The 24,204-nt window shown below is 46.9% G+C and overlaps 1 protein-coding gene across 2 annotated transcripts; it reads left to right on the forward strand.

Moving 5' to 3' along the window:
• The first annotated feature begins 594 nt into the window (after positions 1-594).
• On the forward strand, positions 595-20,411 carry entpd6 (ectonucleoside triphosphate diphosphohydrolase 6). 2 transcript variants are annotated; one of them, XM_030748367.1, is made up of 14 exons: positions 595-1,002; positions 1,148-1,409; positions 2,834-2,910; positions 3,433-3,576; positions 4,464-4,539; positions 11,375-11,410; positions 13,981-14,069; positions 16,415-16,494; positions 16,793-16,857; positions 17,305-17,403; positions 17,550-17,690; positions 18,366-18,422; positions 18,900-19,012; positions 19,083-20,411. In XM_030748367.1, the coding sequence occupies exons 2-14, from the start codon at positions 1,178-1,180 to the stop codon at positions 19,164-19,166; spliced, it is 1,293 nt and encodes a 430-aa protein (XP_030604227.1). In that variant the 5' UTR covers positions 595-1,002; positions 1,148-1,177; the 3' UTR covers positions 19,167-20,411. The 2 variants fall into 2 exon arrangements, with proteins under 2 accessions (XP_030604227.1, XP_030604226.1); XM_030748366.1 differs by having other exon boundaries at positions 17,302-17,403; positions 19,083-20,410.
• The last annotated feature ends 3,793 nt before the right edge of the window (positions 20,412-24,204 follow it).

Here is a 24,204-nt window from a genome sequence, read left to right on the forward strand (position 1 = left end):
ATCAGTGGCATGCTGTTCTTCTGCGTCACATTTTCAGATCGTCTCGGATCCTTGAAACCCCGGCTGAGTGAGTACTAAAAAAGTACCTGGTACCTGGTACTAATGGAAAATAGATACTACTACAGAGTAGATACTAAAGGAAACGCGGCTTTTGTGACGTCTTTCTGATCTCAACAGGTTTGGTCTCATTTGACACAGAGGTGTGACATCAGTCCGGAAACAGCTGATCGTTGGTGTAAAAGCAGAAAAATTAAACATTAAATTTCACCTGTTTATGTAGTTTTTGGTGCTGGTTTTAAAGGTGAGGCAGCCAGAATACATTATACTTTACATTAAAATAAACGCAGGAATACAATAGATAAAAGTTTAAAATATTTGGATTCCAGTGTATACGGAGAGATGTTCAAGTTTGCTGATTCCATAAAGACGAGTTAAAACACGTTAACATTTACAAAGATAACACTGTGCAATATGGCATATTATCTTATTGTTATTATTATTATTATTACTATTATTATTATTATTATTATTATTATTATTATTATTATTACTGCTGCCACGTCCCCGCCGCGCACGTCCTGATGTCATCAGGCGGCGCCGTGATGTTGGCAGCCGGTTCGGAATGAGGAAGACGGTGACCGGAGTCTGGGCTTAACGGGAGCCGCTGCTCACGGTGTCCGCGCGGTCCGTCAGCGCTCGTTTCCCGTTTGTTGCGTCTCCGCGGCGGGACGCAGCTAGCCTGCTGCTAGCTGTTAGCCTGTGACAAAGTTAAACAGGCGAAAATGCTTATTTTGATCTTCTTCTATTCACAGCACCGGTTAACGTGACCGTATGAACTGTATTTGTCCCACCGCAGCTAACTTGACTCCATGATCGGCAGGTGAGCCTGACAGGTGAGCCCACCTACAGCTCAGGTATCTGCTGAAAAACGACCGTGTGGAGCGTCTGTTGACTGCAGTGAACCAAACTCAGAGATTCCGGCAGTTTGTTCCAGCAGCAGCTGTAAGTGACCCGCATGTAGCAGCAGATGTTGAGCTGCAGCTCAGATGTTTGACGCGGTGCTCCTGAGCAGTGTGATTGTCACGTAATCAGTATGATTGTCGCGGTTTGGATCGATAAACGTGGGTATCTTTGTGCTGGTTTCCAGCTGTTGCAGCTCTGCACAGAATGAGAGACGATGAAGAGACCGAAGCTAGCCGGACTGTTCCTCTTCCTGTGCTGCCTGCTGACCTACCTGATGTTCGTGAAGCATCACTACTCGACCTCCAGGCCCGAAGCCCACAGACTTCCTCCCCACCGCCGGCCCGTCTCCTCTGACGCCGGACGGCGCTTCCAGTTCGGCATCATGTTCGATGCTGGGAGCACCGGGACCAGAATCCATGTCTTCAAGTTCCAGATGGAGGACAAAGGTACAGCCGAGGAGCCGGCATGACTCCAACCAAACTCCATTCAGATATCTGCCAGGCTAACAAACCGCTCAGGATGCACCTTTTTCCATCTGTGTGGAAATGCAAAATAATTTGTGTGATCCCTCTGATCTCACACCAAACTATTAAAAACTGCAGTTTTAATATTATTATGCCTGCACATGTTAATATTGTCTCTTTAAAATACTTTTGGAAGTAATTGAAGTATAATCACTGCAAATTTGAGCTTATTTCAGACATACAGTATAAATGTATTGTACCCAGGCTGCAGGGCGCTAACGTGACCCGTCAGCTGTAGCTCCACATAAACACATCAGACTCCATTCAGAGATCTGTGAATGAGCTGCGGCCCAGGAGGCAGAGAGCGTCGCGTGCTGATCGGAAGTCCGTGGTTCGATGCCGGGCTTCTTCTGTCCCGAGAACCTGAGACTGCGCGAGTGTTGGGAGGGGGCAAGAAAGTGCGAGCGCTCAGGAGGAGCAGAAACAGCATCAGCATCATAACAGTCAGTGTGCACAGACTGATGGGTCTAATACTTTATTTTACTGCTTTAGTCCGAAACACTCCTCCACCAAACTCCATTCACATATCGGCCAGTTTAACATTAGCTTCCCCGTCAGTGCTGATGTATTTCTGGCAAACTCAGTAAATCTCCGGATTCCTGAACATGTTTCAGTTACTCAGGTTAAAAGTTTAGTGTGGGGTTATCAGTGTGTGTGCTTACACCAAACTGCATTCAAAGATGATCAAAGGTCAGTTTGCCTCTGTGTGAATTTGAATGATGAACATTAACTGAGTCTGTGCGCTGCTGTATTAGCAGCAGCTGATATTAACGTGTCAGCCGTTAAAGGGGATATGTGGATGTTAAACCTCCATCGTCCACACTAAATGGATTCATATACATCCTCTCAGATGATACAGTCCTGCTTTATGAACTGCTTTTAGTGTATTTAAAATCCACACATGTTGGCCCCAAACATTAATTACCAATCCGTGCAGACAAGAGGAGCTTTCAGCCTTTAAGTCCTGCAGCTGGGAGCTGCTGCCAGTTCAAATGGACACAAACTCATTAGTGTGTTTTAGAGCTTTTTGGTTTTGGGGCTTAGAGAAAGTTTCCTGCAGCGCTCGGCCAAATGCCTTCGTTATCGCATTTACCCGCTAAGCTAAATCACACAGGCTGAGTGCTGTCTTGGCTCCTTTGTTAGCATCACAGCTAACTGGACTAATGGCAGCACCTGTTAGTTATGCATGCTGGGATTGTCATTAACAGCTTAATGACAGCTCAAATGTAGGCACAGGTCCAGGGTCAGTCGGTCACTTGGTGAAATTCAATTAAATGTGGCGGCGTATCGCCTCTTTCATCAGGCTGAAGCTCACGGTTGAATATTTTTAATCTTTTTTCCTGCAGGAGCTCCCACGCTGGCCCACGAGACGTTCAGAGCCATCAAACCGGGGCTGTCTGCGTACGCCGACGAGCCCCAGCAGGTACCTGTGACACAGGTGACATTTAAACAGCTGCTGACGCGCAACAGAGACAGAGATGATGTTTGCTGAGGAATCGTGTGACTGTCAGCGATGATATTCAGCATTTCTCCAGTCATCGTTTTTTTAAGGGGCTCATAATAACACAACGAAGTTCCCCCGACCTCCTCACAATCAGCTCATTTTTATCCACAGTAACTGATATTCATGCTAAATTTGACCTTCATACTATGAATATTTACAGGCCTCACATGGAGCATAGCTGTTTTTTCTCCAGCATTTTTAACTTCCAGGAAACATCCCGAGGAAATTTTCAGGGCTGAAAATCAGGTTTAAGGAGGAGCAGAGGACGCGGTGAGCTCCTCGTCTCCTCGTCTCTTACAGGAATCGATTTAAGACGCTCGGGGAGGAAGTCCTGAGCGACACATTTCTGAAGGCTTTCTATTCAAAATTGTGTAAATGCTGAAAACATCAGCAGGAACAGAGTAAAGACCGAGCATGCTCAGAGTGTTCCTCTGTGTCCAGTGTGCTGCAGGGATCGTGGAGCTCCTGGAAGTCGCCAAGTCCAGCATCCCCCCTTTGTACTGGACCTCCACCCCCGTGGTCCTGAAGGCAACGGCCGGCCTGCGTCTACTTCCTGGACAGAAGGCCGACCAGCTGCTGGACAGAGTGAGACACACGTCACCTGATCTGAGTCTTAAATAACACACACTGCCCCTCACTGTTTCATTTTTATTTCATTCTTTGATGTTTTTCTATTTTTAAACATTTTTTAATATTTGTATTTTATATTTTCTAGAACTAGTTTTTCATTTTTAATGTTTTCCATCTTTTGAAAATAATTTATTGAGGTTTATTTATTCTTTTATTTTCTTATCTCCTTTAAAAATATAATAATTTATTTAAAAATGTTAATTTAGTTCATATTCCTTATTTAATCACATTTTGTTGATTATAATTTGTTTCTGTTTTTTCTGATTTTCTCCTCCTGGATTTTATTTTTTTAAACTTGTAAATAAATTACAATCAATTTTGTTTGTTTTTAAAAACAGAGCAATAACTGCAGAGCAGGTATTTAAAGTCAGGTGATCAGTTATCGATCAGGTATCGATGACCGCCCCCCCACATTCAGCAGCTCTGATTTATCCGAGTAAATGACTTCAGCTCGTATCCTCACAGGAAGCCTGTCCACAGCTGCTGCTGCTCCTCTTCATCCTCCTCCTCTTCATCGTCATGTTGGAGCCAGAAAAGAAAAAGTCTATTAAATCTTTTAAGTAATCAGTAATAACAGGACTACAGCAGGGAGCCAAAATGTGATTTAATCTGAGGCTTTGCCCTTATTATCAGACAGGCTCTGATTCAGCAGCTTATGCAGGGAGGGGGGAGAGGGGGTCATTTTTATAAAAATACATCATTAAAATGTAAGATTAGATTTAAATAGAGATCACTGATTGATGGGAGGCAGGAATGGAAGCTCAGTTTCATTTCTGCCTCCTCAAAGTTTCACTTCACGAAGGTCAAAGACCAAAACTAAAGGTTGTTTCCTTCGTGTCCAGGTGAGGGCGCTGTTCCTGGCGTCTCCCTTCCTGTCCGCAGACGACAGTGTGTCCATCATGGACGGCACTGATGAAGGTAGGATGATCTGATTGCTCGCTTCCTGTTTTCCTCACATTACATCCTGATAGTGGAACATCAGCTGAAGCTCCTCTTAGCATCACAGATAATGTCTGTACTGCATTTGTGCAAATAACAATAGCTCCTGAAAATATTTCACAATAAAAGCCTCACTCTGAACTTATGCCGCGTTTCCATTAGTACCTACCTACACAGTGCGGCTCGACTCGACTCGGCAGGGGTTTGAAGGTGTTTCCATTAGTACCAGGTACCAGGTACTTTTTTAGTACTCACTCAGCCGGGGTTTCAAGGATCCGAGACGATCTGAAAATGTGACGCAGAAGAACAGCATGTCACTGATTGGCCAGGGAGTGTCGTCACTAGTTGAGTCACGAGAGCGACTCCTTCACCAGAATCAACCGCACCATTTTTAAAACCCGACAGCAAGAAACTGGAGGCACACAAAGCACCGGTTGAATGCCCCGACCGACAGTTTGCAGCGGTAGTTTTGCAACATGAGAGCCATCTGAAACACACACAGCATACAGATTTTAATACTTAACAATGATAACCTTCGTCATTGTACAGGAGACTTGTGCATGATGGTGATATTAAACTGGCCTTAGCTGTTAGCTTGCCTCCATCTCATCTATTGTTGTGTTGTGTTTCGAGCCACATACAAATTACGTCAAGACACTACTGCCCGCACTGCTATATCGACTCCACCCACACTGAGGTGGTCTTCAGTTGCAATGGAAACACAACACGACTGCGGCGAGTTGAGTTGCCCCACGCTGAGTAGGTACTAATGGAAACGTGGCATTAATTGCTCTGTCTGCTGAAACTCGAGGACTTTTAATTTGAAATGCACACAGCAGGAGTAAGTAAGGTGAGTCACCTGCAGCTGCTGAAGAGAGCAGAGGTCAGAAACAGGGTCATGTGATCAGTGTTGGCAAAGGATTGGGGGGGGGGGGGGGTTCGGCTGCCTTCTCCTGTTTCATTGGCTAACATGTGGCTGTGAGAAACTGCTGCTTAAAGGCAGCTGGCAGCTCTTAAGGTGGACTGGTTCTTTGCGTATTTTAATTCACATCTTGGATCAGGCGGCAGACCTTAAATGTTTCTGATCATTTCATCAAATTCATCGATGTTATCGTTCTCATACGAACCAGCTTCAGTCCTGTGGAAAGACACTAAACCTCCACATGTAGACTCTCTGTAACCGAACAGCAGCAGAACTATTTCATGTCAAATCCTGCTGCAGCACCACTGAAGGAATGAAACTGCAGATTTACTCTGCAGCGCCATCCTGTGGGCTGGTTCTGGTGCCCGGGGTTAAATGTGGTTCCTGGTCGTGTAGGAACCCTGGATGGAGCGCTGAGCAGAGCGGTCAGAGCAGGAACAAAATGAAGTAACAGGAAGTATGTCCACCTGAAGGTAGCCAACACCTTGGTGCAAACCGGGGTGACTTCCTGGAGGGTCGTGACCCCTCACGAGGTCGCCTCCTGAGCGGGACCCTCATCTCTTTATGACTTTATTAGATTAGAGGGAATCTGTGCGTCTCCTCGGGATTTAATCTGTGCAGCAGTCACATGGGGATGATGATGAAGATGATGATGATGAACAGTGAGTCCATCCTCAGTCCCCTTCTCTGATTTCCCCAACGAAAAGCATCAATATGGAGGATTAAGGAGGAGGTGAAAGGGGAGCTTTGGGAAGACCGGAGAGGAACAGGCAGAGGGATGCTGCCAACATCACATCTGCATAAATATGAAAACAGCATCAGACTATTAAAGGAAATAAAGAGAACACCGTTAACTGTGAAATGAGAATATTGGATGTTTATTTACTGACGATGTGGGGGAAGCTCGAAGAGTAGCAGTGTCATAAAGGAGTGATGGTCAGTGCGATGGTGATCAGGTGTGAGACGCTGTTTCAGGAAGTGATTTCAGAGGATGTTCATCAGAAGCATCAGCGCTGGGAGATGAATCTGATTTTAATTTGTGATTCTGGTTTCCAGTGAAGATGCGCGGAGATGAAACAAGTGTGATTTCTGAGTCATTTTGGTGAAGCAGCTCTCTTTGTCGTGTGTTGTAAATCGAGCGCGCCCGTTTCCTGTTTTCTCCCTGAAACTCAAACTGAGCTGGGACAGAGAGACTTCAGGAAGAGGTCTGTGGAGGCCAACCTGACGGAGGCTTACTCCACACCTCAGAGGCTCTCTCTCTGCTTTTACTGCTGTGCAGCCAAGACGCCAGTTGGTTGTCACCTTTGGTTCTGTAGCTCCGCCCATGGCTGCCATGCAGGCTTTAGAGTCAGAAACACCTGCTGAGCCCCACCAGCTCCACCTCTGTTCTCATCTAGTTTATACTTCAACTCAGTGCTGATTCCCCGACAGCTCCTCATTAAACTGTGTGTGAGCGCATCATCCAGAGCAGCCATGAGGCGCACACAGACCGTCCTGTTAGAGGCAGGAAGGCCGCTCACATCCCAGCGTAGCAGCTAGCAGGCTAACCCTAGCTTCTCTCTAATGTTGGCTCTGTCTAAATCCTGGAGGAGTTGGGGATCGAATCCCTGACCTTCTGATTGATAGATTGGTGTCTCCCCCCCCTCAGCAGATGACCCCCCCTCCCTGAGCCTGGTTCTGATGGAGGTTTCTTCCTGTTAAAGGGAGTTTTTCCTTCCCACTGTGACCAAGTGCTGCTCATAGGGGGTCGTTTAGACTGTTGGGTTTTCTCTGTATTATTGTAGGGTCTTTACCCACAATACAAAGCGCCTTGAGGCGACAGTTGTGATTTGGTGCTATATAAATAACATTGAATTGAATAGATGACCCTCTGAGCCACAGCTGCCCACGATTACTGGACTCCACTTTAAGATGGCGTTAGCTTTAGACGAGAGGCGCTCAAGATTTTGGATTTTAGTGGAAAAGACCTTCATGTCCGCAGGCTGTTTGAAGGAACCAGAGAGTGGAGAAGGTGTTGGTGTTAAAGTGCACATGTTTATGTTTCCCTGTAAAACGTCCAATCAGGATGTTCCTGCAGAGCGAAGGTTAATCAGGCTGCAGGAAACCAAACGAAGTAATTTACCGATCAGAGATAAAGTGCAGCGAGGATCTGCGAATTCAGGTCAACTCAAAGACGACATTAGTGTCCGTGGTGGAGTATTTGCACTCAGCTGCATCCATTAGTGTCTTTAGTGCCTTTTACCAGCGACCTCTGACCTTTGGGCATGCAGGAGTGGGTGATTACGGAGCTTGGTAGGGACTGTATCATAGGGGCTTTACCATAAAACTCTTAGCCCGATACACTAAGAAGCAATTTCCTAACAAAACAAACAAGAGCCGGAGAAACTCGGCTCAACACCGGCACTTAGCACCCTGCCGCCTCCCACTGACCACTCAGAGGTCTCCATTAACAATAAGTCGCTTCCACTCGACGAGTGGACGGTAATCTCAGCCGGGGATAAGCATGCAGGCCAAGAACGGCACGATATCTGAGCGATAATAAGGCTGCGGGAATTCGGGCAGACCTCTGAAAGGACCGTTTAGCTCCGTGGGAGGACTCGTCCATTAGCGGCGAGCAGAAAAGTGGTTCAGTGATCATTAAAAGACGTTTACGGACGAGTAACGAGCTGATCCCGCTCGCAGAGAAGGAGAAAACATGAAAACCCACCCCCACCCCCCGTAAGATTAAGTGGGACATTATCCCACATGGACATAATTGCTTGTATGAACTACTTTAAAAGGATTGGATTATATGCGGCGAGCCTCGTGTCCATACAGAGCGAGCCTTTAGAGCGCTGAACCTACATTCACATATATCCACCACCAGAGGTATTAGAGGAACAAAGTTCACAGCTGGGTCGAACATCTGGAGCTGAGGGGTCACATCTGGATCCAGGAGGGACACATACATCTGATGCTCCTTTGAGCTTAAAGGAAGGCTCATCTTTCTCCTTCACAGCTACTTTTTAGCGTCCTCCTGGGTCCGTGAGGATCCGGGGGTCAGAGGGCGTTTCATCTCTGAAACACTGTCTGTAAATGAAGTGAGGGAAAAGAGCCTCCCTGTGGGTCAGTGAAGCTGTTTTTACTACATGCTGACAGTTCGTATGAACAGCAGTCAGAGCTGTGACCTCCACCTGCTGCTCCATGAAGCTCCTCATATCAGCCTGGACCGTGTAAAGAGTCATTTGTGTGAACGAGGCTTCACCTCAGAGTCTAAATCATCCAGAGATATTAGAGATCCAGCTGCACACGCTGTAAAAGATCCTGTTTGACTGTAGAAGTGAAGTTTTACGTGTTTGTGTTGCTCCTCCACGTTGGTCCAAACAAACGTTTTCACCCCCTCACCCTGAAAGGCAGATGGGGTGTCGTCACCCCCGCCCAGCAGGTGGGCGCCGTGGACACCGACTTTGAGAACACGAAAACTGATACCAGTTATGTGCCCTCAAGGTCAGAGGTCAAGTTTAGCTCAAGAAAGAGGTGAGGTCGGGCTGTCACACTGAGAGCTGCGCTGCGTCTCTGACAGCCTCCACCCTCTTCATGCAGCTTTACTGTGCAGGTTTCTCCATGATGCAGTGTAACGTGCAGCTGCACCAGCACCACTAATGATGAGTCACTGTCAGCAGCAGCTGCTCAAACACGTTTATTGTTCCTGTTAGGTGAACACAGCCTGAAGCATCCTGTCAGTACGGCTGCACCGATGAAGAACCGACTCAGACTTAAGGCATTTCTTTATTGTTGGTCCCCAGTTACGAATAAGGAGCTCTGATGTGTTCAGAATCACTGTGTGCTTGATGATAAACTATGTTCACTTGTGGTCACACAGGGGTTTGAGGGTGATGAGCATTCATGGCTGCCCCAGTCTGTGACTGTGAAGGTTACCCAGTTTTAGGGGCTCTGAGACTCTTCGGGGTCACCGGAGGTCGAGCTTCCTGAGTAAAATAACCCGTCGGTCACAGTCAGCAGTGCAGTTCTGATCTGAAACACCTGAAGAAAGATGTGAAGTCACAGTAACACAGAAATCACTGTTTGGTCATTGAAAGCCCACAAAGCTGCGTGCACACAGACTGAGCAGGGACATCACCTCCGTGCACGAGAACCTTCATCGTGCTTCTTCAGGATTCGTCTGTGATGAGGTTGGAGGTCAGACACAGCTGATATATCAGCAGTGTGTGTCTTTGTTTTAGGAGCACTCAGAAAAATGGCATCAAAAGGTGTTTCAGTGACGTCTCTGTGAGGGAGGGGTCTGAGAATAATACCTCAGCTCAGTGTTATCTCCGTAACAGCTAACATGTTATCGAGCGCGTTAAGAAGAAGGCTTTACGTTGATGCTTCAAATTAGAAAATGATTTTCACCCAGAAGCAGTCACAGCTACAAGATGATCCTGGTCTCTAAATGCAGGTAAAAGGGGACCTTTCACCTGCTCTCACCTGTTCTGAGCAGCCACCTATCCCACATGCTGATATGACCCTGAAAGTTTACCCAGAAAGCACTTTGTGAAGCTTCCTGCAGTGAATGATCAGGAACAGATCAACATCAGGCTGTGATGGATCCTCAAAGGACTGGGTGTGTTTTTAATGTTAATCTCTGCTGGACTCATTAAACACAGATTTGGACCCGGCCCTGAAACTCTGAACGTATTCACAGCATGAATGCAGACCGTGCTTGGCTTCATTAAGTAAAGTTATCACCCCACCCACCGATGGGTGCGGTGCGCTCATGCTTTCGGTGTGATAACAGGTTTCAAAGACAGTTTCTGGAGTTGTTGGGGGCGGTTTAAGGAACAGTTGATTGCATTTTGGTGTTGATGGGGATCACGATCTGGATCCAGGACCACATACATACGACGCGTTGCGGTGCGGGCAGCGCAGGCTCGAGTCCCGGCCTGTCGCCAGCTTGCGCCCCATGTCTTTCCCCCATTTCCTGTTTCTCTACTGTGGATAAAATCTGCTGTGGCCAAAAAAATTAAAAAAATAAAAAATGGATTCTTTACTGTTGTGCGACAGCACGTCTCAAACGGTTTTGAACCAAAATTGATTAAACTTTGTGGAAATATCTCTTAGGGGCCCAAGAACACATGATTTCATTTTCAATGTCAAAGGTCACCAAAAAAATGTTAAATATCCCGCTCTCTCATTGCAGGAATTTTTAAATTCATATCTCAGTGAATTTTTCATCAATTGTGATTAAATTTGTTACTGAGGTATAAATAATTGATCATTTATTGTTTTTCTATTTTAAATTAAAATACAATAATGCAAAATGAACTACAAACCCTACACAAAAATCACACACAAATAAATTCATACTTCAGCAAATGTTTGTTTGGAGCATGCTGTTGGGATACATTAACTGAATAAAGTATATCCAGACTCTATATGCTATTATCTGTTCATCTAATTTTTTAGATAAAAATATAAAAGCATATTTTACTGTTGTTTAAAGCAAATAAAATACATTTCTAATCTTTGATCTACTAATTTAAGAGTATGACAGCATTGGGTGGTATCTGTTGCAGCGTAGCATCAGCACATTGAAAATTTGCGGTGGGGGGGTCTGGGTGCTTGGAGTGGCCTTCTAGTGGAAAGGAAATGAGCCGATTGTGAGTGGGACGGTGGGAGGTGGTGATTTTTCACTGGGCCGACTCCTGTGGTCGCACATTGGCTTTAAATACCCAATGAAACCGTATTATTGATCATTATTGTGACCGTGAATGTGCCGGCATGCAGACGTTAGCCTCGTGCAGTACAGAGTTTGAAGCTGTGTGTGGCCCAAAGCTGGTGAATAGCTGAGTATCGTCTGCATACAGGTGTTAAATCCAGCAGTCATTTAATCTGTTCGTTTTCTGTTTTCAGGGATTTCTGCTTGGATCACTGTCAACTTCCTCACAGGTGAGACCCCTTACCATCCTACCCATAGTTATTGAACTTTACACTAAACAATATGCCTGAATCATCCCTGCATACAAGAGCTGCAGGGCCGGGCCTAGGCTGGACATGTGATCATGTGGTTTAAGCCAGAAATCCCATCAGTTTATAACAAATAAGGAGCCACTCAGATTTCCTCTTGGGTACTGCGTGACTCCAGGGACAGTGATCATCTTTAAACCACATCATTATACGCCCAGGTGATGCTCGTTGGTGCCTCACTGATGGATGTTTGTGTTGGATGCTTCTTAAAATCATTTATGAGGACCCTGATGGAGCCACATGCTAAAACCTGTCAGTCAGATCATGAAGTTGCTCTTCATGCTTTAAGTGCTGCTCCAACGTGAACATCTTCAGACTTTATCCTGCTCTTCATGCACTTTAGTGGCACTGGTGCAGTGGGTAGGCATTCGCCTTGCAGCCGGAGGGTTGCTGGTTCGAGCCCCTGTCCCTGCACTGCGTTGTGTCCTTGGGCAAGACACTTAAACCACATTGCCTAACGGTAGCGCCGGTCTCTGGCTGCATGACCGCAGATGCTCGTCTCTGGATGAGTGATCTGGAACGATCATTGTCATTGTGCGCACAAGGCACAAGGCACACAACGACAGTGAGTTGAATCTAACATCTAACTCTGAAGGTCGATGACGTTGAGGCAGAAACCCTTCAGTAATAACAGAAACACACAAACCCAACGACAGGATCCAGGAAGTCGAGAACTTTGGTTTTATATTTCCCAGGGAAAAAAAGCAGTTAGACAGAGAACGACGAATATTAATAAACTATATTTACAACCTGTAATAATTTGGAGAAAAAACCTCTTTTTATTCCTTTGATCTGCAAATCCTCATGGATACTAAGAATTTGTGACTATCTCAAAAACCAGAGATCATTGAGATCTTATTGCTGTAATTCTGTAAAATGACCTCAGGGTTTAAACAGTGGAGTAAACACATTTTTATAATTGCTACTTTGTACTAGTTCCAGTTTAAAAGTTTTGGCTTCACCAGGACTTACTTAGCCATAGACGCTGATCCTGTGCTTCATAGCACTTCGAGCTTCTTCCACCGTTTCCGTTTGTTTGTGGAGGTCTCGGCTTCATCTCAGCTGATGCTCGGCGCTTTTAGGTCTTGAATGTTCTTCATACAAGATGGTCCTCTTGGTCATTAAAGCCGCGTTTCCATACGGGTCGACTCGGTCAACACAACTCAACACGGTCGTGTTGTGTTTCCATTGCAACTGAGGACCACCACAGTGTGGGTGGAGTCGATACAGCAGCGTGGGCAGTAGTCTCATGATGTGACTCGCGCGCGGCTCAAAACACAACAATAGATGAGATAGAGGCAAGCTAACAGCTAATGCCAGTTTAATATCATCATCATGCATAAGTCCCCGTACAATGTGTTAATGGATGAAGGTTATCATTGTTAACTATAACCCTATACCCCGAACATAATCGGCTAAGTGTACTTCAACGGTCATTCAAAGCTCCTTTGATCAGTCCTCCGGGCGGCTCTGTGCTAATCAGCTGTTCGGCTAGTAGGGGCAGGTAACGGTGCTTCAGCGGAGATGGCCCGGCAGTATAGGGTTATAAATATGTATGCTGTGTGTGTTTCAGATGGCTCTCATGTTGCAAAACTACCGCTGCAAACTGTCGGTCTGGGGATTCAACCGGTGATTTGTGCCTCCAGTTTTAAAAATGGCAGGCTTGATTGTGGTGAAGGAGTCGCTCTCATGCCTCCGATAGTGACGACACTCCCTGGCATGCTGTCCTCCGCGTCACATTTTTGTATCGCCTCGTATCGCTGAGAACCTCGGGTGAGTGGGTACGAAAAAGGACCGGCAAACTTGTACCAGTTACTAATGGAAACACCGTCAAACCGCGGCGACCCGTGCCGAGTCGTCCCGTATGGAAATGCGGCTTTAGTATCAGGAGGCATTGTGTCATTGCTGTCTTTGGGATCTGATGGTTCTCCATTCGAAGGATGCGGCCGGATTCTGCAGGCGATGGAGTTTGCACGAACCACATCTTCATAGAACCTCTTCGATGGTAATGTGTTCATACTCCACCATTGTTGATCCAACTGGGTTAGCAACCTGTCTTCATCAACCAGGAAGATGCAGAGATGTCGGTTAGTACGGTGACAGAAGCCCGTTCTGAGTTGAAAACCCCGACAGGTGGCTGATGTCTTGTTAAACGCACGTCTTTGCCTTTGTGAGGACTCCCCGGGTTCACACATACACCTGAACTTTAGGCTGAGACTGCTGCATCGTGTGTGACCGTTTCTCTGCCCTCAGACGTCTGCTCAGGAAGCCCTAAACCTCATGTTGGCCCTCACAGAAACAAACCTCTGCTCAGGTCAAGACAGGAAGTGGATGTAGATTGGTGTGATTTATGGTGCATGTGTGTGTGTGTGTTTCAAACCAGATTAATGTGGACAAGAAACAGTGATTACCTGTTATTGGATTATACAGCAGCTCTCTCTGTTTCTCCTAATCTCTCCCCTCCTCTTCCTCCCTCTCTCGCTGTTTTTCAGGTGGTCTTCACAGTGCTCACTCGCCCACGGTGGGGATGCTGGATTTGGGCGGCGGGTCGACTCAGATCACCTTCAGCCCTCAGGATGAGGTGAGGATGACCAGCACTCACAGAGGTTAAGGGATGAGGTTTGGGAGAGTGAGGAAGACTCAGAAAGGAAGATCTCTCTCTCCTCTGTCAAACTACCATGATGGCTCCATCTTAGAGGTTTTAATCTGCAAATGCCACGCTAATCCCAAATAAACACCCTCACATCAGGCAGGGGAGGAAAAAGGGAATGAAGGGGGTCTATTTAGGTCAGGCTTTGTACACGAGGGATTGGCCAGTTCTTCTTCAGCCTGTGAGAGGAAGAGGGTTAAATGATGGCAGGAGGGGGGATGCAAACGAGGAACTGAGGCAGCAAAAAGCTCCAGAGCAAGAAGGTTGGATGAAGTTATCTTCTTACTGAGTTAGAGCTTCTTTTAAAGACAGCCTGACACCCGAGAGGAAGCTGGAACAGATGAGGAGGAGGGGTCACCTGTAACTCAGAGGATGAACCAGTTTGAACTGGATCTTTGGGCTGTTTGTTCCCAGCAGCCTGTCACAGAAACATCATCTGTTTCTTTAGTTGAATCTATGAACAACACCAAAGATCACATAAAATAGGATTTTTGCACCAACAAGCTGATTCCCAAAGAGCCGTTAGCTGCAAATATCTCAGCATGGTGTGCTTCAAAATCAGAGGAAACCGGACACGTGGAGGACAGAAGAAGAAGGGTGAGGCCTAAAAACTCCACAGCAGATGATCCGGATCTGAAAGTCACGTCCTTCAGAAACAGGAACAAATCCAGCAAAGACCTGACAGGACCTGAGAGCTGCATCTGACCTTCAGCTGATCATCTGCTGCTCACTGAAGCCTCATCAGAGACAGTCTCAGAGGAAGGGCGGCTGTCGGGAAGCTTCTTCAGGAAGGGGAGCAGGGAGGAAAGGCTGAGGTCTGCCACATTACACAAGAACTGGGCTGAACATCAGCAGCAGGTCTGATGGATCCAAACCATCATCAGTGTGTACAGAGGAGGTCAGGAGAGGTCCAACAGTGAGAGTCCGCAGCCCGGTGGAAGCTCGGTCATGGTTTGGGCTGCATTCAGTCAGTGAGGTTGGAGATCTCATTAAAACTGATGTTATTATGAACACAGAACAGTACGGTCAGAGTTTGATCCTCCATGAAATAAGATCTGATTGGCAGCAGCTTCACAATGATCCCAAACACACTGTAAAAGCATCCCTGGATACAACAACACAGGTGACCTCCATCAGTCATGGATCGGCCTCCGCAGAGCCCGAACCTCAGCATCACTGCAGCAGCGTGAGATCCTCAGAACCAAAGGCAGAAACATCCAAAGGAGAGCTCTGAAGGTCCTCCAAGAAGCCTGGAGAACTGTTCCTGCAGACTGCTGAAAGAAACTGCAGGAAGCTCCTCAGAGCTCAGAATAAAGGAGGTCACAATGAACACTGACTGTAAAGCTCTGAGCAACTGTACACACTCTGTATATATATATATATATATATATATATATATATATATATATATATATATATATTAGGGCTGGGACTTTAACGCGTTAATTTCAATTAATTAATTACGGGGAAAATAATGAATTAAAAATTTTAATCGCACTTTGCACCGTGGAACATTTCTCAGTGCACGAGTTCCAGGCAGACCCGGACCGCAAAGGCTGGAAGTGAGCGGCTCGCCTTCATATCAGCATCACCTCTGCTTAGCTCATGTTGCCTAGCAACCGTGAGTGTGAAGCACAGCTGTGTAAAAACAGCTGTTAAACGGAGAACGAACTTTTTCTCCTTTTTGTGGTTTAATTTTAAGTCTTTATTCAAAATAAGCTGTTAAAACAAGCATAACAACATCAAGGAATACAGCTGAGAGAATGATTAATTTCCAACTATATTAAGTGAGACATTAATGTTGAATAAAACTATCCAGTTATGATGCTTAACTTTAATTTCAGGAGTTTGCTTATCACAGGAGCACTTCCACCCTTCATTGGTCTGTGTAGTAGACTGGTGGGAAAATAAACAACATTTTGAAGTTTAAGCTTATGTATATTGATTCATTCATCAACCAAACTTAAATTAATATTTATCATGTTAAATATTTAAATGCGATTAAATTTGATTAATTAATTACAAAGCTTCTAATTAATTAGATTAATTTTTTTAATCGAGTCCCACCCCTAATATATATATATATATATATATATATATATATATATATATATATATATATATATATATATATGACTCAAGACTTTGGCTCAAGACTTTTGCACAGCAGTGTATGTAGGACCATGGGAGATCACAGTGTGGATGGGCTGAAGGCTCAGAGACGAGCGGCAGGTTGATCCATGAATGAATCTGATGCTCTGTGTTTCTCCGTGCAGAAAACCATCCAGACCTCACCTATCGACCACATCCGGTCCTTCCAGATGTTCAACAACACACACCTGGTCTACACTCACAGGTACGCACACACAAACCGCACACTGCGTGTGCCGATTGGCTGATGTGATGTAAGCCGAACTTAGAGACTGAAGGTGAGACGGTCTGTAGACGTGTCCACACAGTTTTCACTCCTCAGAAGGTTTTCAGAGGTGTTTGCTCGTCCCTCACTGATGACATCATCAGATTTCACACTTTAACACAGTCGTTGGTGTTTTTGGTGTTTGTCTCTGTAACAGGCACAAATAACCTTAGTTCAGTGATGTTGCTGGTTCATTTTCTGATAATCAGCTGATTGATTATCAATGATCTCTCTGCAGTTATCTGGGTCTGGGTCTGATGTCGGCTCGCCTCACCATCTTAGGAGGTGTGGACGCCCCGCCCTGTACGTACCTGACCCTGTTTCACTGTTTTTCAGTTTTCAGCTTTTCATCTCTGCCTTTTATACCCCCACCCCCACCCCGGCAGATAAATAAGCCATTATCTAATCTTTTAATAACACACTGCAAGATTAATTCCTTGCCTGCCAGCTGTTGCTGCGGTTTAACTGCTGCAAGAAGCTGCAGCTCAGATCCACTCTGCCTCTCTCTCTGCCTGCCTGCCTGCCTGCCTCTGCCTGCCTGCCTGCCTGCCTGTCTGTCTCTGCCTGCCTGCCTGCCTGCCTGCCTGTCTGTCTCTGCCTGCCTGCCTGCCTGCCTGTCTGTCTGTCTGTCTGACAACAGTCCAAATAAATCTGGAGTTTGCTGCTTGTTGTTGCACTGAGTTCTTCTTTTAACGATGCCGATACTAATGTGTGTGTGTGTGTGTGTGTGTGTCTGTCTGTGTGCAGTAGGGGGCAGCACTGAGCTGGTCAGCCCTTGTCTTGCTCCAGAGTACTCAGGCAGCTGGGAGCATGCTGACATCACATACACTGTGAAGGGGCAGAGGACAGGTAAACAGATGATCTCTAATTGGTCAGCTGCTCCCTGTGGTTACTCACAATGAAGCTGTGGCTCATAGGAACCGTGTGTGTGTGTGTGTGTGTGTGTGTGTGTGTGTGTGTGTGTGTGTGTGTGTGTGTGTGTGTGTGTGTACCAGGGGAGCTGGTTTATGAGGCCTGCCTCAGCAGAGTGGAGAAGGTTCTGTACCAGAAGGTGACGGAGGTGTCCGGCGTGGCCAACATGGACTTCTACGCCTTCTCCTTCTACTACGACCGCGCCGTCGACATCGGCGCCATAGGTGGGGAAACGCTGCCGCCCTGCCGCCCGCCTGCAGGCAGCGGCACACGATGATGCAAACTTAAACCATGAGCTCCAAACACAACTATACAAATAATCCGTCTTTGGAAGCTTCAGGAACGATTGGCTGGCAAAAAGATCAAAGCAATGAGAGCAGTCCACTGCTTTCTGTATTTTGGAAGTAACTATTGTACTTTTACTTCCTCTCTTTGCAGATTTTATAATATAAATCTGTTAATGAGTTGTACTGTTACTTCAGGAAAGAGGAATCACACCTGTGTATTTAAACCTCAGCTCACAGCTGCAGAGCAGCACGCTCAGGTTAAATCTGCTCACATTTCTAAGGTGAAAAGCTGCATTTCAGAGTCGCGATTTCAGCCATGACTTCCTGTGTCCTGGTGATTGGAGCTGATTGGCTCAGACGCCTCTGTCCTTGTCTTTACATTTATTTGGTTGTCACTGAACGTCTTTCAGAGATTTCTGTGTGATTTGGTGGTACGTACTGAGCCGTTATTCCCACAGCTGATGATACTGATCCTAGAAAAGCTGGAAAACCAGGAATGTTCCCTTTTAAGCAGCCGCTGTGGGTCAGCACGAGACAGGAAGCTGTTTTAACTCTGAGCCTAAACGAGGATAAACCTTCACTCTCCTCTTCCTCTCTGTTCTCTGTGTTCAGATGAGAAGGAGGGAGGAACCATCCAGGTGTCCGACTACATCCAAGCAGCTAAAAGAGGTGAGGCGGCACCCTCTGCTGGCCGAGGTTCAGAGCTGCGCTCAGTGGCTCCAAAAGACAGATGATTAATGAAACTAGAAAATAATCAATAATCAGTTTGCTTTCATCACTTCGCTGCTGCTGTTTGTATGTCTGAGCATCAGTTTGTGTTGTTTCAGCTGCTGTTTGTGGGTTTTAGTGTGTTTCTTTACAGATGCAGCGTTTTAACGTTTCTCTTGTTGCTAATCTGCCCCTCGCCGTCTCTCCAGCTGTGAACTCAGACGTTGCGAAAGTCGCGATAATTTCATGTGAAAGTTAAAATAAATAAAAAGCCTGCAGAGAGTCTGCAGAGAGTCTGCAGGCTGCTCGTGGCACAGTAAAGGTCCTGCTTGCTGCAGGTGCTGACAGGGTCAAACAAAAGTGATTCATGCTTTAGTTTGAGCTCTGTGACCTCGAAGCCTGATCATGTGACCTGCGTGTCTGTTTTTCTGCCCGCAGTGTGCGGGGGGGTGTCCGGCAGTCCTCAGCAGAGCCCCTTCCTCTGTCTGGACCTGGTCTACATCTCAGTCCTGCTGCAGGAGCTCGGCTTCCCTCCACAGAAGCAGTTCCGGGTGAGCTTCCTGTCTCGGCTTTTATTGATGATTTTCAAACAATCGATCTGACGTCCTCTGTCTCTCCCAGCTGGCGAGGACCATCAACCAGGTGGAGACCAGCTGGGCTCTGGGGGCCACTTTCCACTACATGGAGACCCTGAAGATGCACTGAAGACAAACCTCCGAGCTTTTATTTTGAAAAGCTCTGGATCCTGCTGATTCAGACTCTGAATGCAGCCCGTTTCTCTAGAAACCCTTCACACACACACACACACACACACACGTGCGCGTGTATTAACTGAGTAAATCAGGCCGTTTTTATTCAATTATTTGATTTGTTTCCATTTTTCTTCTAATAATCCAGAAAAGTGGGACTAAAATGTGAAAGCGTTCCGACCTCCCAGTTTGGAAGTCTGAAGCCGAACTCTTGTTTTTAAAGTACTCCTCGGACTCGCCTGTTCTCGGCTGTTTAAACACTAAACTGGTCTCCGTTTGAACGAGCTCGTCCGTCCGGTTAAACCAGTTTGTCTGTTAACCCGGATCGTTTTTTTTCCACGGCGACTCCGACTGTCTTTGTTCTGAAGGACTTCCTGTTTGTATTCCTGCAGTTTGATGACGGGCAGCTCATATTTGAATGTTTCAGTTCCTGTAAAATTCCTGCAGAGCGTCGTCTGCTGCTGGCTCAGAGTTTCCAGATGTGTCGTATGTATCATCCAGTGTTAATGGTCACCATGGTTACCTGACAAAGCAGAGATCAGAGTCGTTCACCTTAACGAGTCTGATTTCTGGGGCAGATTTTTACATGAATGCAGAAATGAAACTTTGTCTGCGCACTTGTTTTATGATTGTTTTATGAGCTGCAGAGGAGCCATTTTTATTTGAGGTCTAAAAACTGATCCAGAGTCAGCCGCGGCCGTGGAGACTGGAGCTGCTGCTGACCCGAGCGCTCGGCCTGGGGTGGGAAACTGGAACATCTGGTGGATAAAATCAGGGAGCCTGAGGACTTTAATCAGACCTTCAGTGCTCGGGCAGCCCTTTAACCAAAGAACAGCTGTGACCCTGAGAAGCTGCTTCCTCTCCTCCTCATTTCATCGTCCTCCAGCTGCTCCGACACACTTCAGGACCTTCGAGTGTAAAACTGTGATAAACGCACAGCTGCAGCTATCGATTATTTTAGGAATCGAGCAGTCGGACAAAAACTTTTGTTAATGAGCAATAATAAATGTTCAAAACAGAAAAACTGCCAGTTTTTAAAATGAGCTGCTGTTTGGTTTCCACTGTAGAAATATCAGTGTTTCTTTCATTGTGTCTACATCCCATAATAAAATCCTACTGAAGACTCACAGGACAGTCAGGCACACATACAACCTAAACTAGAGCAGACAATAAAATAACCTTTACTCAGCTCAGATCAGTGTTTGTGTCTCCTGGATGAGGTCTGTGTGTGTGTGCTAGAGAATCAATGGTTTGAAGCTTTAAAGGAGCACGCAGTGGGTGTAATGAAGACTGATGGTTTACATGTGAATAATTAATGTTAATAACAGATCCTGAGTCAGTGGCTCAGAGGTCTACTGGGCAGGGTAGAAAAAAAACATTTATTTAAAAATGTTACTATAATTATATGTCGTATTAATATGACTAAATCTGTAAAATAATGCTTTTGAAGCCTTAAAATAACTGTGGTCGAGTACCCGCACCCCGTGCCCCCCTTTAGGCTCGCCCCTGCGTGCTGCCGGACTCACTGATATGAAGCTGGAGGCTGACGTCAGCCATTTTTCCAAAATCGACTCACAACAATCCAGCAACTTTTCCCAGTGAATCCGGCGACTCCTGGAGCAGTCGTTGCATCCGGTCTCACAGCTTCCATGCAGGTTTTCCTCGGAGGGGTCCCAGGACCCACTTTGGACCCTGAGACCGGCTCCAAGTTAAACTGTGGACAGCTGCTGGGCCTGAATCGGTCATTTTTGGAGAAACTTATTTTTATTTATAATTGAGTTATTGATGAATCATTGCAGCTCTAGTTAAATGTTCAGGAAACACAGTTAGTGATGGTGTGAGTCCAGCAGCCCTGTTTAACAGCTCATTCAAGAGTGCTGACACCTGCTGGACATTTGGTGTACAGCATTCCTGCAGCTGGTGGATCTCAGCATAATTCTGCAAATATGATGCCAAAATCTCCATTTGAGGTAAAGCCAGATGGAATAAATCTATCCTGATATAAAAGTATCAGTAGATCTGTGGTATATCAGTGAAGTATTGTGTATAGATGGTGTGGTGTGTGTGGATAAACAGGAAGTGTTTGGGTGGGGGTGGCCAGTCCTTTTTGTGTAAGTGCCCCAGCCTTAGAAAATGTCAGAGGGCTGAAGCAGCAGGTGCACAGAACCTGAAGTGTGTACAGGTGAGGACACAGGTGCTTCAGCGTTTCAGACTCACCTCTCATCATTTTCCACTGTTTTTTCAGCAACTTGGACCACATAACGAGGTAGTCACATGATTTCAGAAAACGGCCATGTTTGGGGTGATACTCTGAAAAACAATATGAACCTCGACGCGGGCTTCATTTGGAAACGCCCCCTTTGCTCGACACAGATGGAACAGCGCACCTGACGGCCGTGGCTGGATGCAGACGGAGACACTTACACGTTTAATTGGGGTTTAGTAAAATGTCTTTGCTCCATCACCTCCACCTTCACTCAGTACCACCAGAAGATTCAACACTCAGGATTGAGTCATCTCCTTTATTACAAAATATCGAGTAAAAATAGCGTTACACAAACAGGTAAGCTCCTCCTTCAGGTGTCACTGAAACATCTGCTGTGATGAAGGTTGATGTTTGGGTTATGATGTGTGAATCCTGCTGTGAGCTGTGAAAATACAGTTTTTTTTTGTTTTTTTTTCATGTCTGGCAGATCTTGCAAACAGAACTGTGATCTGAATGCATTGTTGTGCCAAACATATTTGCTATTTCAAGATGAGCTCTATAGGTTCTCTATAGGCTCCTCTTGTTACTGTGTAACCCTTTATTTTATTTGAATTATTTTTAACATGCTATTTATCAAATTGTGCCAGAAATGACAGGCTTAAGAAATAGAAAAGAGAAAAGAAAGAAAAGAGAAAGGGAAAGAGGAAGAAGAAGAAAGGGGAAAAAAAAGGAGAGAAAATAGAAAAAAGAAACAGGAAAGAGTGCAAGTAAGTAAACCAAATAGTTAGCCACTTGTTAAACTTAAGATATTGACAATATCTGCAAAATTAAAGATTGTGTGGGGAAAAAAAATAAATAAATAAAAATAAAAGAAGAATAGTTATACAAACCAACCATTTTGTGTCATTATGTGGGTGCATGTGTTTGTGTCATGAAATGTACTTACCAATGAAGGCAGAAAGCCGCAGCCCCGCCCATCAGAACCCAGAGGCAGGCAAAGAGAATCCCAGGAAGCCCAGGCCACCAGCAGCCCATCAAGACCTACGAAGACCCGCGGCCACTCACTCCAAAGACAACCGTACACCCCTCCCAGCAGACGGAGGACGGAGGTCTCAGATGGAGTCCCAGCAGCCAAGGAGCAAGGGCACCAGAGCATTCGAGGCAACGAGAAGCCAGCCCCCCCCCAGCGGCCAGCCCCCCGCACGGCCGGCAGCAGGGCCCCAGGGCCCCCGGCACCCACGGGCCGCCTGAGCCCCCACAGGGCCCCCCCCCACGCCGAAGAAGCCAACGCAGCCCCGCGCCGCAGCCCCCAGGGGAGCAGGTCACCACCCACATCAGAACACCCGGCCCCACCCAGGAACCAGGAGGTACCCACACCCCAGGGGGGCAGGGGGGGAGAGGCAACCAGCAAGGAGCGGTCAGGAGGCAAGCCACCGGCCCAGACCCAGGTCCAGCCAAACATACAACCACACGCACACCGGCAAGCACACCCATGTACACATTCATGCACAAACACACTCTCCCACACACATATAAACATAGATACACCATATTCACTCGCCCACCCATACTCACGAAGACTGTGACAAATACAAAGACACACATTCATCCATAGCTACCCACTCTCTGAAGATGGGAGCGGAAACCACCCCAGGGCCAACAGTGACCCCAAGATGCCGCCAGCCCGGTCCCCAAGGAACCACCCGACCCCGACCCCGGGCGAGGCATAAGAAATCGGGGTGTGAGATGGCCCACCCCCCCTCCCCCCGCCCAACTTGTAAGTGTATGTGTTTATGTTGTGAATGAATGAGGTGTATAGGGTGCAGTTAAAATTGAGGGGGCAGTTGTGCCACAAGCACCAACTGCTGGACGTCAGTGCTCGCCCACACTGCCCCCCCAAAAACCCTCCATGTCTAAAATGCAAATAAAATTTGGGGACAGACAGAAATGAGGATCTGAATGGGGCCACCTCAGTGGCCGCCCCTCATCAACCTCTGTGTAACATGCCTGCCCCAAAGGTCCTATATGTATCGTGTAGTATGTGTGCATGTGTTGTGAATTATAATGTCTATAGTGCAATTAAAAAGGAGATGCAAGTGGCCGCGTGACTCTGCACGCAGCCTCTCAACCCTACACCCTACGTGTGTGTGTGTGTGTGTGTGTGGGTGGGGGGGGTAAGACCAGGAAGGTGGAAGAAAAAATAAATAAATAAAATAAAAATAAAAAAAAAACCCCACCCAACCTGGAAGAAGAGAGCCAGCAGTCCACTGGCTCAGTAGGCACCCCGACCTCCCACACCCCAGCACAGGGCAGGGAGGGGTGAGCCCGGGGCCATGGTGACAGCATCCCAGAGCACTGCAGCACCTGAGACTGGTGCCACCGCCCCCATAATAGAGGGTAGCCCACTCTCACTAGACGCCCATTCACTCAACAATAGACACAAACAAGCGACAGGACATGCTGGCCTGAGTTGGAAATACGGTGCCCCGTCCCCACCAACCACCCCACCGCCGTCCCCACCCCCCACCCCACCCCCCGGCAGCGCAGGCACCCCAGGGCCCCAAAAGCACAGACCGGACGTCCCAACGCAGGTTAGGTCAACCCACCCCACCCGGTGGCGCGCCCGGGACAGCAGAGACCCCCCAGCGCCATGGGGGACCCACCGGGAGCCGGCACGGCCCCAGGTCCGGGGCCCCAGGGCCCAGCCCCTACGCCACCCAGGGAAGACCAGCCAACCGACCGGGGGCCGGCACCCATCACCCCAAACACCCCGGACCACACCCCAGGA

The sequence above is a fragment of the Archocentrus centrarchus genome, chromosome 15, assembly GCF_007364275.1.
Source record: "Archocentrus centrarchus isolate MPI-CPG fArcCen1 chromosome 15, fArcCen1, whole genome shotgun sequence".
Classification (NCBI taxonomy): Eukaryota; Metazoa; Chordata; class Actinopteri; order Cichliformes; family Cichlidae; genus Archocentrus; species Archocentrus centrarchus.

Coding starts and splice junctions, on each gene's coding strand:
- entpd6 (XM_030748366.1), top strand. CDS start 1,178: ATGAAGAGACCGAAGCTAGCCGGACTGTTCCTCTTCCTGTGCTGCCTG. Junction 3,577..4,463: donor CCGACCAGCTGCTGGACAGA/GTGAGACACACG, acceptor CTTCGTGTCCAG/GTGAGGGCGCTGTTCCTGGC. Junction 16,495..16,792: donor CACCTGGTCTACACTCACAG/GTACGCACACAC, acceptor ATCTCTCTGCAG/TTATCTGGGTCTGGGTCTGA.